This window comes from Glossina fuscipes, unplaced genomic scaffold (genome assembly GCF_014805625.2).
Source record: "Glossina fuscipes isolate IAEA_lab_2018 unplaced genomic scaffold, Yale_Gfus_2 177, whole genome shotgun sequence".
NCBI classification, from domain to species: domain Eukaryota; kingdom Metazoa; phylum Arthropoda; class Insecta; order Diptera; family Glossinidae; genus Glossina; species Glossina fuscipes.
This window is the reverse complement of record NW_023998520.1, coordinates 795,369-810,140: the sequence shown is the minus strand read 5'-3', so window position 1 is coordinate 810,140 and position 14,772 is coordinate 795,369. Positions and strand designations below refer to the sequence as shown.

Sequence of the window (14,772 nt, the reverse complement as noted above, 5' to 3'; positions counted from 1 at the left end):
AGCAGATGTCTGCTCCCACCTTTGTTAATTGGAATAAGAAAGCCGCTCTCCCATCAAAAGGGGAAAAAGGAGGAAAAAACAGTTTTCAAAAAAAGATTAAAAAAGGAGGAAAAAACAGCTTTCAAAAAACGATTGTGTGCTCAGGCACACAACCATATTTAAGTGACCTTAAACGTTCGTACGCCTCTGCCTGAAATGACTAAATACGGAATGGAGATCGAGTTTGTGATTTGATATCGGCAATTGTCGATTAACTCAGAACACTAATACCAGCACCTTTGTAGCGGCAGTATCGCTGACAAAGCTAGCATGTAATGGAGCGACCCGATTTAGGTCCAATTTTGGATCGACATCCTGTGAACAAACATTCCATATTGGGCGACAAAATAAAATTTTTTGAAGACTAACAAGGAAAAATAAATATATAAAATGGTAACTTAAAATAGTACGTAACGTACGTGTAATTAAACTGCAGCAGAGAACAGCTATGGATGGGGTAGATTGTAAGTAAGAGTAAATTAAGAAAATAAAAACAGCAAAAAATCACGCCAAGCAAAACAGAGAGATATAAGACAATAATGAAAAAGCACATTAACGACTAAAATATCTTCAAACCTGCAACTGCACCGAAAAATTCTTTTATAAAAGAGGAGATCAAACAGTCTTTCATGACACTAAATACCACCAACCTGGAGCACTTGAAAGACAAACAAAAATTAACCAAAGAAACAAAGACAAAAAAAGAAAAACCAATGGAGAATACACATAAGAGCACCAAATGTTGATAGCAGAAAATAAAGCGATATCAAAAATCAATAACAATTCGAAATATAATATACATAATGTAATATATAGCATAATAATTAAACAAATTATAAAAAAATTTGTAAATTTAATAAGTACTAGAAAGTGATGCGATCAAAACACGTGCAGTGTTGTCAACCTTGCGACTATACAAAAAAGGTAAAATGATGAAACTAAACTCGAATTTAATTAGCAAAGACATTTATCAATTCCATCATCAGAACCCTGTTAAGCAACTCGGGTTGGTACAGAAGCAGCAGCCTTATCCGGATCCAGATTAGACGCCATAAAGTCAACCATTCTGCAAGCCTCAAAAAGTAGAACAGCAAGGTTTAGACTCGAAGGAGCTGGTATTGGTAATCGACATCTTGGAACGGTGGCTTCATTCGCTCCACTTTTAAACACGGCTTGTCTAAAAACTAAAAAGAGTTAAATTTTTCAGCCAGTTATGGTTTCACCATTGCTGAAAAATGACTTCTGAATTGTGCTAATAACTTGTACAAATCGATACCTATTTTTCTATAATTAACACAATATTAGCTATTACGTCCATCTGCTTACCACTAAAACCTCAACATTTAGTGCCCGCAAATCGATGATAAGCCCAGAAAGCAATAGGTCGATCACTACCGGGACCAGAATTAAGCACACATTTCTTAAGCAAACACTCTATTATATCAAAGTTCATAGTTTTTCCTTGCTTTTTTGAATTTCTGTAGGTAAATAAGATTGGGCTCTTATAATGTATATAGGTAAATTAAGTTAAGTAGAAGCCAAAAAAAAGAAAATTTGATTATTAGATTAAGTATTTGAAGATCTTTAGGTATTATTGTAGTTATTGTTTTCAAAATGTAGTATTGCTGATATTATATTTATTGCAATTTTACTTTTATATTTATTTTTATAGTCCATATTCTTGATACTGATTTTTCCCGGAATAGTAGAGTTAAATTTGCTTTAGTCGTTGCTGCTATTTTATGATTATAATTGCTGTTATCATTGTTATCGTTATTAAGTTTCCCTTTTGCTTAAATGACAAAACACGTAAACTTTTTTAACAGCGAGTTGCATCATGGTTGTAATCATAACTGAATGCTGTTAACAAACGAGCTCATATATTTTTCAGATAATTTAACGAAACTAAATTTTAGGAGGAACCAAGCTCACCCAAGCGAAGGCTTGGCTTGCAGAATTCTTTCTTTTGTGAAATATTGAATCTCTCACTAGATAGATTACTTTCTTCCACTTATCATGTATAAAATGCAGTATATTCATTTTCAGTTTGTAGGCGAACCGAAGCTGTTCAAAATTTAATGTATATATTTCTACTTCATCAAGGTTTATTAACTGTTGTGAAATTTCCAAAACATGGCGAGTTATTGTGAAAAAGTGTACTTAATTCAAATATGTTTAAATAAGTTGCAAAGAATGTGACCAAGGCACCCAAAAAAAGTATCATCACTGACAAAGATAAGTCACATTGTAAACGAACAAAAGTGTAAACAGCTTGCTGCCAACATATACGTAGTATCGATTGCGTTTTCAGATTTTCATCTAACAGTGATTGTGGTGATAAATCTTCTATAGGATTATAATTTAAATCCAATGCTATCGAGCCGTATGAAGCTTCTGTAACTGTACGATGGTGCGAACTTTCCATTCGCACTAAGCGCCTGTAGAATAGCGTCGGCATTATAAATACCAAAGGGCCTGTTATAGTACCGCCCACAATGTCCATAAGAGCATCAAAACTTGGCACAAATTCTGATATGACCACTTGAAATATAACCACGGATGTTCGAATCGCCATACGTTTTATTGAAAAATCTGACAAATACGACATGATTTTTCATTTTTACAAATGCATGCAAAGCACTATTCCATGTGCGTGTTCTTACTTACTCTCTGAAATTTTAAAATAATTTTCAAGTTGCAAAAACATGGCGGAACTATTTGCTGTCGCAGAAAAACACAATTGCAGTGACATCAGTACTGACATTATATATAGGGAGGGACTAGTCGGCAATACTCTCAGCACGTTTTCGCCAATCATAGCTCCAAATTTATAAGCAGCTATTACTGATCCCACCATTGCCAAGGAGCACGTTACTAATATTGTATATACAATATATATGTAGTTACTAATACATGTGTAATGACAAAGTAAATATAAACAAATTATAAATGATATATGTTGTTACGAAAATCACACATTTGAGCCAACGAAATTCTTAAAATGTTAAAATCAAAAATAAGGACCATTTTGCGGTTCTAGAAATTGAGAAAAGCGCTCCAATATAGGCATAAGCACATATGTAAAGAGACCGACGAAAGTAAACAATTAACTAAGCGCGAAAAAGGACTCTGAAGAAATAATTTTTAATTTATCTAAATATAAACTAAAACAAATAAGTATACATCAAATCTTAATATTTGACTCTATTTTCCATTCGAATACGCTACTGGACAACATTTTTATGATTAGAAAAAGTTTTCATTCTATAGTGAAAAACATGCATACTCTGCCGACTGCTGTAAACCCACTACGTCGACTTGAGGTCGAGAAACATAAACCAATGCAAAAATTACGATCGGGTTTACTTGACATCGTGAACCCTGGACTGGCCCCAGATTTATGTTACTTTAAAGTAAATTAGGTTTATGCTGACGATTTGATAAAAAGTTGAACAACAATTTTTAGAAAAGTTAACAAGTAAAAAGGTTCAGCACGAAGTTTTCAGAACGGAATTTTGTACTGATCGCTTGCTTTTAAAAGAATGTATAAGCGAAGTAGTAGTAGAAGCGCGCAGCGAAAACCACAAAAAGCATTGAAACTTTGTTAATATAAGTTCCCGTAAATAATTGTGGTAAATAAAATCGTCCCTGTACTGAAAATCATTTCATTGTGACGAACTTATTAACAAAAATATATGGGGAACACCGCAAAATAGGGAAAACGCATTTTGCGTAACGATACAAATAGAAAATATGTATTGTCGTCAAACGCGAATTCGCCACTTTGTTGAACGGACCAATTTCATTACACTTTCAAACGACCGAAAATTATTTATACAAGCTTTGGCATCGATTGCGTCTATTTACGCGTTTGACTGTCGAACGTCGATTTGCAAGCGGATTTGTGCTATTTTGTCTATTCCGCGTTTTAAGAGAGTCTTCTTAAATGTATTATTTCGGGTCATTATCTACTACAAATGGCAAACAAATTGTAATATTGAATTCACATGTCGATCTCAGTTCCACACTCTCTCAAAATTTTTTATGAGGGTGAACAGGCGTATGTAACCAGAGAAGGACACAAGATAGACCGACGATCCATTAAATCGGATATGATTTTGAGTTGATCTAAGCTTGTCTGCTTGCGGTCCGTCTGTTTATCTGTTCCGCCTACGTGACCTTCGTAGATGTCTTTGTCCATACGCTTTTGTTCTCCAAGACACAATTTTTGAAATACTTTAACGGATCGTCTCCCACGTATGCTTATGAAAAGAATGCGTTCATCAGTTCTGATTTTTCATATTTTATAATGAAAGTTGGTCCATAGCAGTTATTTGACACAAAAATTGCGTATACCAAACTTGTAGTCTATTATGTATGATAAATTGCTATTTAAAATAAAATGATAGTTTTAAACGTAAGCTAGTTGCACAACCCGCAAGCGTGCACCACAGAAATTTTTACTTTTCAAATACAGCTTGAGATTTTCGCAGATACATATATTATTCAACCAATTAAGTAACATTCACCCAACATCCCTTCCTAAAATAAATAGATAATAATTAAAAGTGAAATAAATCACGTCCGGTAAGACGCGGAAAACATTTGTTAACTATCGGCCACCACGGCGTAAAGAACTGTTTGCTTACGTATATCTTAAGGAAACGAATCTATGTAGCAAACTTAAACACTCGTTTTTTGATGATAGAATAGGTAATGGAATAAAAATATTTAAGCAATTTTAGCCCATTTTTAATACCCAAAAAAAATTTGTTTTTGAAAAACATTTGAAAGTGGAGGCACATGATTCATTCCCGTGCTGGATCTTTAGTTGGACTGCAGACACTGCAGCTTTTACAAAAATTTCAATCCGAAAGCAAATTTATATACCTACAGATAGAGGAGTACTTTGCAGCTTTTAAAAATTATAATTTTTACGCGATTGGCAGTATTTGAATGAAAAAGTTCATGTTTCCTTCAAAAAACCGTAAACTTTTGTTACTAGAGATTATTATTTTAAAGATGTCGTAAAAATGCCGTATACCAACTCGTAACGAAGTTTAGTTCAGCTGTGGCGAAGACTTCCGTGCACACGCTCACTCTTTTTACCTTATTTAGCATAAGTAGGAATGTACAAATAAGCAAAACTCCCGAAAAGTAAAGGTGTTATCAGTTTACGTTGTACCTGGAAGAAGTTTCTTCCAAAATTTAAGGGCGGTCTTTTTATTTTTATGAAGCGCGAAATATTAACTGCAGACACTGCATGATGGTGGACAATTTTCCCATTCTTGAAAGATGCTCCGCTCACGGTAAACTCCTGTCAGCCATCTGATTTTCATGCTTTCTTAAGATCCGAATCCAAAAAAAATTCAAAAATAATATGTCTCCCTGGTCAAAAAATGATTTCTCCCTAAAACGCGCAAGGAAACTCAAGCTCCATCAAGGGGAAAAGTAAGTCTAACTCTAAGTCAAGATACTTGTGGGCCTGTACTGTATAAAAGCTGAAAACGTGAAGAGTATACAGATCGACTTAAACATATCTAAAATAATTTTACATCCCCGAGCTATATCAAAACATTATTATTTCCCACAATTATCTTTTCAACTAATGTTTTTTCAATCTTACCTGCAATTCCAATAAACGCAGCCCATCCAGCAAGCTGTTTCTGCTGCATATCAATTTGCAAGGTTAATAACATCGGATGAATATCAAATTGAAACACTAGCATGCAGTACGTTTTCAAAAGTTTCGTCGAGAGAGGAAGGGCTAGAAAACCAAACAATGCTAAGATTAATGCAACTGAAATCCATAACAATATAAACAAACCGAAGCTAATTCCCTGAAAAGGAGAGCCCCAAGCTGTGGCACTGAACAGGCAAATCCACAATGACAATACAATAAACACAATGATGCAAACAGAAAATATAGCCAAACCTCTAAGCAAAATGGTATAAAGCAAAAATTACATTCTAGTATATAAACGGACAAAAAAAGTACCTCATGCGCTTAGGGCTGCCTAACCATGTAAGCGGTGCCAAAAACATACCAACTAATATTGTCCAATAGCAGAATGAAAGAGAAGATTTACCCTGTGAAATACTGTTTCCCAACATCTCCAAATTCTCAGCGGCCAAAATAATGTTAGGTATACCTCCAGCAAATGTGCTCAAATCCAGAAGGATAGTAACCAAAAAACTAGCACGGTGCCCATACGCTAAATTTGCAATAGCCGAGTAAGGATACCTAAGCCGATAAGTAGTATGTATAGATAAACTCATAAAACTTCTAATCAATTAAATTACCTGCTTTTATGTACAATAGAAGGATCTAATTCCTCAGCCATAATCCAACACTGGCTTAGTAAAAATGATGTGTAAATCTGTAAGACCAACACTGATATCACCAAAGGTATGCCGAAGAAACCCAACTGAACAAGTAATCCAGGCAGTATAATGAATGGGAAAGCTCCAAACATATCAATTACATATAGAACGGCCACAAAAAGTGTCAATTTTTCTTCATTAGTGTGTGAATGCGATACCAGAAAATTGGGTAATGCGCTAAATCGTGCTCGCGCTAAAAATGGTAATTGATCGTTCTGATGCCAATTTGCCATGGAAGGCCGTAACCGCGCTCTCTCTTTGCTAAAAAACATACTCGAAATTAATTTAATAATTACAGCACTAAAAGTCTTGAGCAAATACAACGTTGCGCTTGCAGCAGACACACAACACTAAAACTGGCTTGCGCAACTATTACTTACTGAATTGAGACAATCATGATTTTCTTTCTGTTCACTTCCTATTCCATTCTTTCATTTCTAGTACCTTTTTGTTTTTAATTCTCTAGTAAGATAATGTCGCTAAGCTTTAAATATCTCTAATTATCCTTCCTATTAATAAAAGAAATCTTCAGATTGAAAAAAAAAATAAATAAATAAAACTGTAAAATTTAAAATTGAGAAATTTTTTCAAAATGCTTTTGCGTGCGACGTAATCTGTAAATACTTACGGCGAACATTGATAGTCAATAGGAACGCAGTTTTCCATTCTTTTTCATATAAAAGTGGCCTTTTGCAAACGTTTCAGTTGTTTCACAAGCATGCATGCCTCTGACTCAGAAAGAGGAAGAGTTTTTGCGGTCAATGAATACGAAATGCTATTCATTCATTGAAATTACATATGAATAATACTCTTACAGGTTTGTAGGAATGTGCTCATAGGAAGCCTTTAATTTTCAAGAAACCTAACACAGAATAAAGTTACAACAGTACTAACACAAATTAACCGAAGTGGCATAAAGTGTTCTTATACATAAATAAATAAATAAAAGCGACAATGTATTCAGTTCGAATGAAATTGTTTTATATCTACAATTGTTTACAATTATATTTATATTAAAATTTTAGATAGAGTGGACAATCTTCTGATCGATATATGCTAGAAAATGTCTGCGGTACATATTTTAGATCAGGTTCGTGTACCGTCAATCGACACGTCAATACACAAACAAAAAATTATGTCACGTTATTTCGAAAATATAAGGTATCTCGCCATTGTGAATTTTAAATGGTTTACCTAATTATTCGCAATCGTACGTAGGAAGAAAGCAATACAATAATATAACCGTAAATTTAATGGCTAATATTAAAAAACACTTTCTTATAATATTTGTGTTGTAAAAATTAAGCAAATAACCAATTATGTTAAAATTCACTGGAGATGATAGTTTTATTATGCATATGAAGCAGTAAGACAACTCTATGTATGAACTTACGGAAATTCGTTTCGCATTGAAATTACATTTAAAGGAATTAATTGACATGCCTCAACCTCCTAAGTTCTCGAATATATTTGATTCATTTTAGAGTGTTAGCTGTCTGCGACAGTTCAACACACTCAAGCCCATAAAAGATTTGTGCGGACATTCAAATGTTATAGTAGGCATGTAATTAGGGAATCCATAGATGTGTCTATATGCCATTATTTATTATGCACACGCATGTAGTATATACATTTAGCATATTATAAAAGTTCGGGCTGAAGTTGGTATAATAATGTAACGAGTTGAATAAACTTTTGGTTGATTTAAGACGAGGAACTTTGTTACACTAGTGTAATGCAAATTTTATCCCCTGCTTAGTGTATAGGTGGTTAACAGCCACCATAAGTCTATCTATCTGTCATTGCAGGGTTTACAAAATTGTAAATGGATTGATATGGAAATTTAACCGTAATATTGAAACAATCGCTAATAAAATCGCTTGTAGGATTGACGCGTTTATATGCCTTAGCGTGATATAGTCTTCGGGCTTAGCTTTCCGAATCTACGACTTCTTACTATATCTCGTTGATTTCTTTACTTACCGGACCAGATAATGCTGCTCTGTAGCGGATTCATTCTTACCCCTAAAGAGTATAAAATAAAGCTAACTACCTTAGTTAGCTGTATATGTCTGCGTTCTGTTGTGAAAAATCGGAAAAAAAAACATAGAAATCGGCTACTTTCTTTGAAGTTAGGATCGTACAACTTCAAATTCTTCAAATCATCCCTATTCCCATCAAACGTGCATCAAAAAGCTTGGTATAGATCGCTTCTATTATTTAACAATTGATCCTCTGACAATTTCTAGATAACTCACTGAACAAGACATATTACATTTTAATTTATTAGTGGCATCAAAATGAGAAACGCTTCCAGTTCTCACACAAGTCTCTACTTTACGTACAATCAAGACCAGAATGATTACATCAGGAATATAGCCTCCGTTCTACATCTTGAAGGTGTCTCACCATTATTTGTAGGTTTAGGCGCCAAAGCAAGCTTCTCCTTCCGGTTCAGTACGCTGTATGATGCACCATATTTCTTTTTGTTATATAACTGACTTCTGCTATATTTGCGTTTTTAATTTGGAGCTTATTTTCTGATATCCCATAGTTCAGTCTGTTGTACGAAATTTACTTTTTTTCATCACCCGCAAAAGCATTTGTACCAGTAATTAACAAATACCACGTGCAATTGTTTTTGTGATTTCTCCTTTTTATACTTATAGTTTTCTTCTTCAACGATGCTTAGTGTCACGCAGCTGGTCGGTTTGTATCCATTGTAAATCTCATTACTGAGAAAAAAAACTTTTACTGGTCTGCATTATACAAATCTTTTCGGATATGCTGTGCTACCGTTTTTAAGCTTACTTTCATTTCCAATGACTGCGACCATGCGTTTTATAAGAATTTGGGGAAAGCTTTGTTCATAAAATAATTTTCCTCTCGTTAGCTATTTGTTTTCTTCTTTTTAGCTAACTTCTATCAATGGATCTTTGATGGAAAACTTTACTTTTATTAAAAGGTTATCAGCCGTACGTACAGCGTTCTCATACTATTATCTTCTTTAATATATCCTTGGCGTTTGCCTGTGATGGCTTTATGGAATATCGTTTTTAATCGGCTTAAAAAAATGAAAAATTCGAAAAATTTTTGCAAGAATGTATCTGACGGTACTTGTGTACTGTTGATGCGAATGTATCAAATAATTACCCCTGTTAAATCATAAACCCCGCATTCATACTGAATTCGACCATTTCCGAAATTTATTTATTACAAGCTTTAACATCGCTAAAATGTAATCATGCGCCAGGGCCTAATGGCATTTCATCCTGTGTGTCGAAGTAATGCTCTAACGAAGTATATGGTGTCATTGGAAAGATCTTTAATCTTTCTCTGAAGACAGGGTTATTCTCTTTGTGTTGGAAAAGCATTTCCTATCGACAAAAGTGGAAGCCGATATCTAGTCGAGCATTATACACGCATTGCCAAGTTGAGTGTTTTACCTAAATTGTTTGAACTGAAAAAATAGGTTTTGCTGTGGCTTCCTAAAAAGAAAATCAACTGCTACGAATCTCCTAGAGCTTAATTGCCATGTTTTCAAGGCTTTTTCTAATGGTTTTCGCACGGATGTCGTATATACTAATTTTAGCAGATCTGACTTTGCTTAGTTAACCGTAACTTACTGCTCTTCAATCTCCAGGCCTCTGGCCTTGCTTTGTAGTTAGTGAAATGGATAAGGTGTTATTGTTCACGGTTCTTTTTAACTTCAGCACCGTGGATGGACTTGCTGTGACGTCTGGCGGCCCGCAAGGCGGCAACTTAGAATTCCTTTCATTTAATTTATACATTAATGATCTTCCTTCGATGATTAAATCCAACCAGAGTTTAATGTACGCTGAGGGTGTTAAATAGTTTTTTTTAACTTCAAGATTTAATAACAATTTAGACCTATTTCAATAATTATGCCGAGTAATTCGCTCATTTCTTTCGTTTAAAAAATTCAATGACATCGGATTGCCGTCTAAGTAACCGAAATATACTGTAGTTTGTTTTTATGATGGTTACCTTTATATTGGCTTTTTGAGATATTGTTATGTAACGCTGTGAAGGATATTTTAGTTCAGGCATTTTTAATTTCGTCCTTTACTACGGTATTGCTAAACATTTTTGTAAATCCACAAAATCTGTCTGAATATTGAACTAGGGACTTTATTATTTTTAGGCCCAATTTTACGTGTCACTTGAAGAGGATCAAAGGTTGCAGAGACGGATGCACGTGTCATTGCTGAGCTAGCTAGTTCGGTAGATATGAGGGCATTTTAAATTGTTTACGCACGGACGCTCCGCAGACGGTTACAACTAAAAGAAATGCACACGAAAGCTACTTACCGAACGGGCCGGTCATAAAGCATGATTTGCAATAGGAGACCCCGTTGTTGGGTCCAATAACCCTCTAAAACTTTAGCACAATATATATATATATATATATATACATATATATTTTTTTTAATTCATATAACTTTCAATAGCAAAAGCAATACCAATGTCTATACATTAATTAAAAGTCAACGGATTAAGTAATTTGTAAATATATATAGAAGATCAGCTAAATTAAATTATGTGATAAAAAATTATATACATATGTAATACACCTTAAATAAATCCGGTGAATATGATTATATACCGACTGTTTGCTGTTGCAGGCGATGACAATTATATTAGGGATTATGAAGTTTATATATTTATATTAGAGATAATGGAGTTGTTGATGTAACGAAGACTGAAACTAAGTAGCGTTGTACAACAAAGATTATCGTTTCGTTATAGTTCTGACATAAAGTTAATTTATATGTAATTGTGTGTATACCTCTGTAGATATAGTTGCAAACAGTTATAACACGCAGCTTGGTTTACATAACATTTTATAGTAACAATCTTCAAATCAATATATATATATGTATATATATATATATACATTATTCATTTCGTTTCATATAAATATTTTACATTGTTTTTATATTTTATTTAAGTAGTATACTGATTATCACTACATAAGATACTAGCACAAATATCGCATCATTATCTTTATTTGCCTGTTGCAGTCGCTGTTCTTTCTTTTGTCGTTCTTGTGTGAAAGCAGTTTTAATAAAGTTTATTAACTATTACTGTATCACAAATTACGATAAATTTATTTGTCATGGTGTCTTTTTCATTTTATTTTGTTAGCTTCTGACATTTTTCTGGTATTCTCACTGTTTTCTTTACTTTGTTCGATCTCTTGTTTATTTCTTAATTCACTTATTTACACTCTCTTCGATTTATTAAACAAATTCAGACAGGTGAAATAATTTTTCGATCGGACCTACCTTAGGGTTATTTTTACATAATGCATCGAAGCGAGCAATTTAGCTTGGTTTCTTTCGCAATTAAAGAGGACCGGAGGTCTTACCAAAATGAACTCTAATTGAGATTCAAAAGGAAAATAACGTAGGAGGGTTAAAATTCGAAAATTCCCTCGTTCCGTCTAAGAGAGAGAATTTTCGCGTCTTTACCTCAGCAAATAATTACTTCAGTATTTATCTTAAACTTCTATTAACATTTATTATATCGATATGCTGTCTTAAAGCGTATTCAATTCGCTTATTCACGTTTCCATTTGCGCTTACATTATTATTTAATACTTAAGTTTTACACTCGTTTCTTTCTTGTCTTATGGGTTTGTTCTGTTCTCCGACTTTATTAACAAATTTTTGTATTCGATATTTACGGTTCAGCATATTATTCAACACTCCCTTCTTCAATACCTCCGACTAGCCAACAATATATTTTGTTTATGGCAAGTACAGCCATGGTGAAAATCGAACATGCAACTGCGGCTTGTTTCTATATTTCCGAAAAAAATCACATGTCCTGATGACCGTCTGCTTAAAGAAAGGTTTCGAGAAAATACGCTAGAAATGTTACTTTACCTCTACCAGTATATATGATTATCCAACAAAAAACTAGATATGCTTCCTCCAATTCTGAAATCAGAATTTTAAAGGAATTAAATACAAGTTTCGTTACCGAAATCGTTTTTTAGTTTGCCAGAGGATCCCCATCATTCAGAAATTTGTTTGTGCTTTCATGGCGACTAGGCTGGCGAGTTGCATAACACTACCATGTTAAATCGTTTTGTTAACTATAAAACATGATTTTAATAAAGCCAATATTGCACTGCTTAATCGTCATCCCTCGCGAGTTACGTTAATATTTTTGTTGGGAATATAGTACCCTGATATCCTCGTTTTGCATCCGTTCCAATCAGACAATCGATCTTTCAATACATTTGCTCGCCGTGCTTCAAAACAAACTTCTTTGCTCTTCGGCGAGACAGTAAATAATATAGATGGTTTCTGCATCGCTTTTTTCGTACATTTCAATGCACAAAGTCGGCAAATAACGGCTTCTAGAGTTACTTACATTAAAAAAGATTTTTTTATGAGTTGAATCGGTTTCGCCAACCTGAATGTCACCTGAACGGTGTTCGTGTGGCGTTCTGGTGCTGTTGTAATTCATGTTATTAATTAAGAATACCCTACAGTGTAAGAAGTTAATTGTTCTCTTGTGGTTTTTTTAATTAATTCATTGACCTAATGTTATCAATAGTTGACCTATTTTATTTTTTTACAACAAATCTAGAAAATGTGTATGCGCAAGTTTTGGTATTATTAATCATGTAAAAAAAAAATTAATTAATTAAAAATATATTTGTAATGCGGGGGTTTCTTGTGTGTGATAATGTGTTATTAATACGAATTTGGTTCATCCAGATTTTTGCAAACTATTTTCTAAACTGAGAACGTCCTGCAGCATAAGAAGTGTATTGTGTTGCAAACCATTTTATAAATTCTGTATACTCTACAACATAGAAACTTTGGTTTTCTTGAAGATTGGTTTTTGCAAACTTTTGGGTGAACGGGGATTTTGTATAGTATTATGTTAAGATTCTATTCCCGGCGGGAAGCAAATGAAAAACAAATAAATCATTGTGTCCTTTATAACGATTTTTACCACGCGAGGTTGAGCTGCTTCTACAGGTAGAAAAAAAACCAAATGAATGCTCAGGTTTAATGGTTGCCATTTACCAAACTACCTATGTTATGTGAACGCAGATTTAGCTTGATTGGCATTTGGTGAAGCCTGGCTAAAGACTGATTTCCAGTCCTCTCCATTATTTTCCAAAACTTCATCTGTATAGCATATATTTTCTTATATGAAAAAATAAATTAAGTTGTTTTTATTTCCCTTTTTACAGTATGTATAATTTCTACAATTAAGAAGCACATCGAGTCGACTTGTGTTCAGTGTAGTGCGTGTTTTCTTTTCGTCTGCGATTTTTCAATTGTTTCGGTGTGATTGTGTATTTAACTCCTGTCTTTTCAGTGTTTTTGCTAGAACTGGTTAACGCGGATATCACGTATGTGCTTTTGTTTCCTCTACATATAAGAAAAAAATATAAAAAAAACAAAACAAAAAAGAAAAATAAAAAAATTGAAAACAATTGACATTTTCCTTTAGTAGTTCCCAACCTTCTTCCACAGTTCCCAAACCTTTTCAAGTGAGTGGTTATTTCTCAATTTGCTAATCAATAGACAGCCATAAGGCATAATGGCCCCGGGGCCGCCAGATAAAAACTAAAATAGATTTCATCTATTAGCAGACGTATCCCCCCGAAGAAAAAAAATTAAAAATTCCGACTTTCCGGTGTTACCAACCAGTAGCATCATTCCTATTGACAAAAAATATGTTGATCCCTCAATAAAAATTTCGCAAATCAGCCCTTTCGCTATTAAAAAAGCACTGGATAGCATTGCAACATATGTAGACTCCATATCGATTCTACGCGATAGGAATTTACTTGTCCTCGCTGGGAACCCGCGCGCAACCGAAAACCTCATAAAGTCGAAATCATTACCAAAGAATTAACAAAAGTAATACTTACGCTGCTATTGCCTCGCAAATCGTGCCTAATATGCCTTTAACTCCAACTCCTTCCAATGAAAAACCTGTTCTACCATCAACCAAAAATTACATTGCCAAATCAGTTTCATTGCCCGCCAAAGATAATATTGAAAAAATCAAAACAACAGCAAATATTGAAAAAATTAAAACAACAACACATATGCCAAAATCTAATAAACTAAATCCCCCAGAATCACAAGTTCTCAACTCTACTCAACAAATTACAAGCTGTAATGAATCCAATCTTTCATCCCTCAATCAACCTTTAATTTTAGATTATTCACGTGTGTCCACTCGTTGCACTTCAAATATACGCACCTAAGTACAGATTATTCTGCTGGTAAGAACAAATTATTCACGCAAAATTCCTATAGCGACCTTTTCGACGGACATGCTGACATG

General features: G+C 33.9%; 1 protein-coding gene across 1 annotated transcript; it reads right to left on the bottom strand.

The window, feature by feature from the left end:
• Positions 1 to 2,137: 2,137 nt before the first annotated feature.
• On the bottom strand, positions 2,138 to 11,313 carry LOC119641788. The gene is made up of 8 exons (XM_038040621.1): positions 11,234 to 11,313; positions 6,804 to 6,932; positions 6,343 to 6,684; positions 6,038 to 6,283; positions 5,867 to 5,976; positions 5,666 to 5,806; positions 2,707 to 2,913; positions 2,138 to 2,631 (listed from the first exon to the last, which is right to left on the bottom strand). The coding sequence occupies exons 2-8, from the start codon at positions 6,818 to 6,820 to the stop codon at positions 2,138 to 2,140; spliced, it is 1,557 nt and encodes a 518-aa protein (XP_037896549.1). The 5' UTR covers positions 6,821 to 6,932; positions 11,234 to 11,313.
• Positions 11,314 to 14,772: the final 3,459 nt, after the last annotated feature.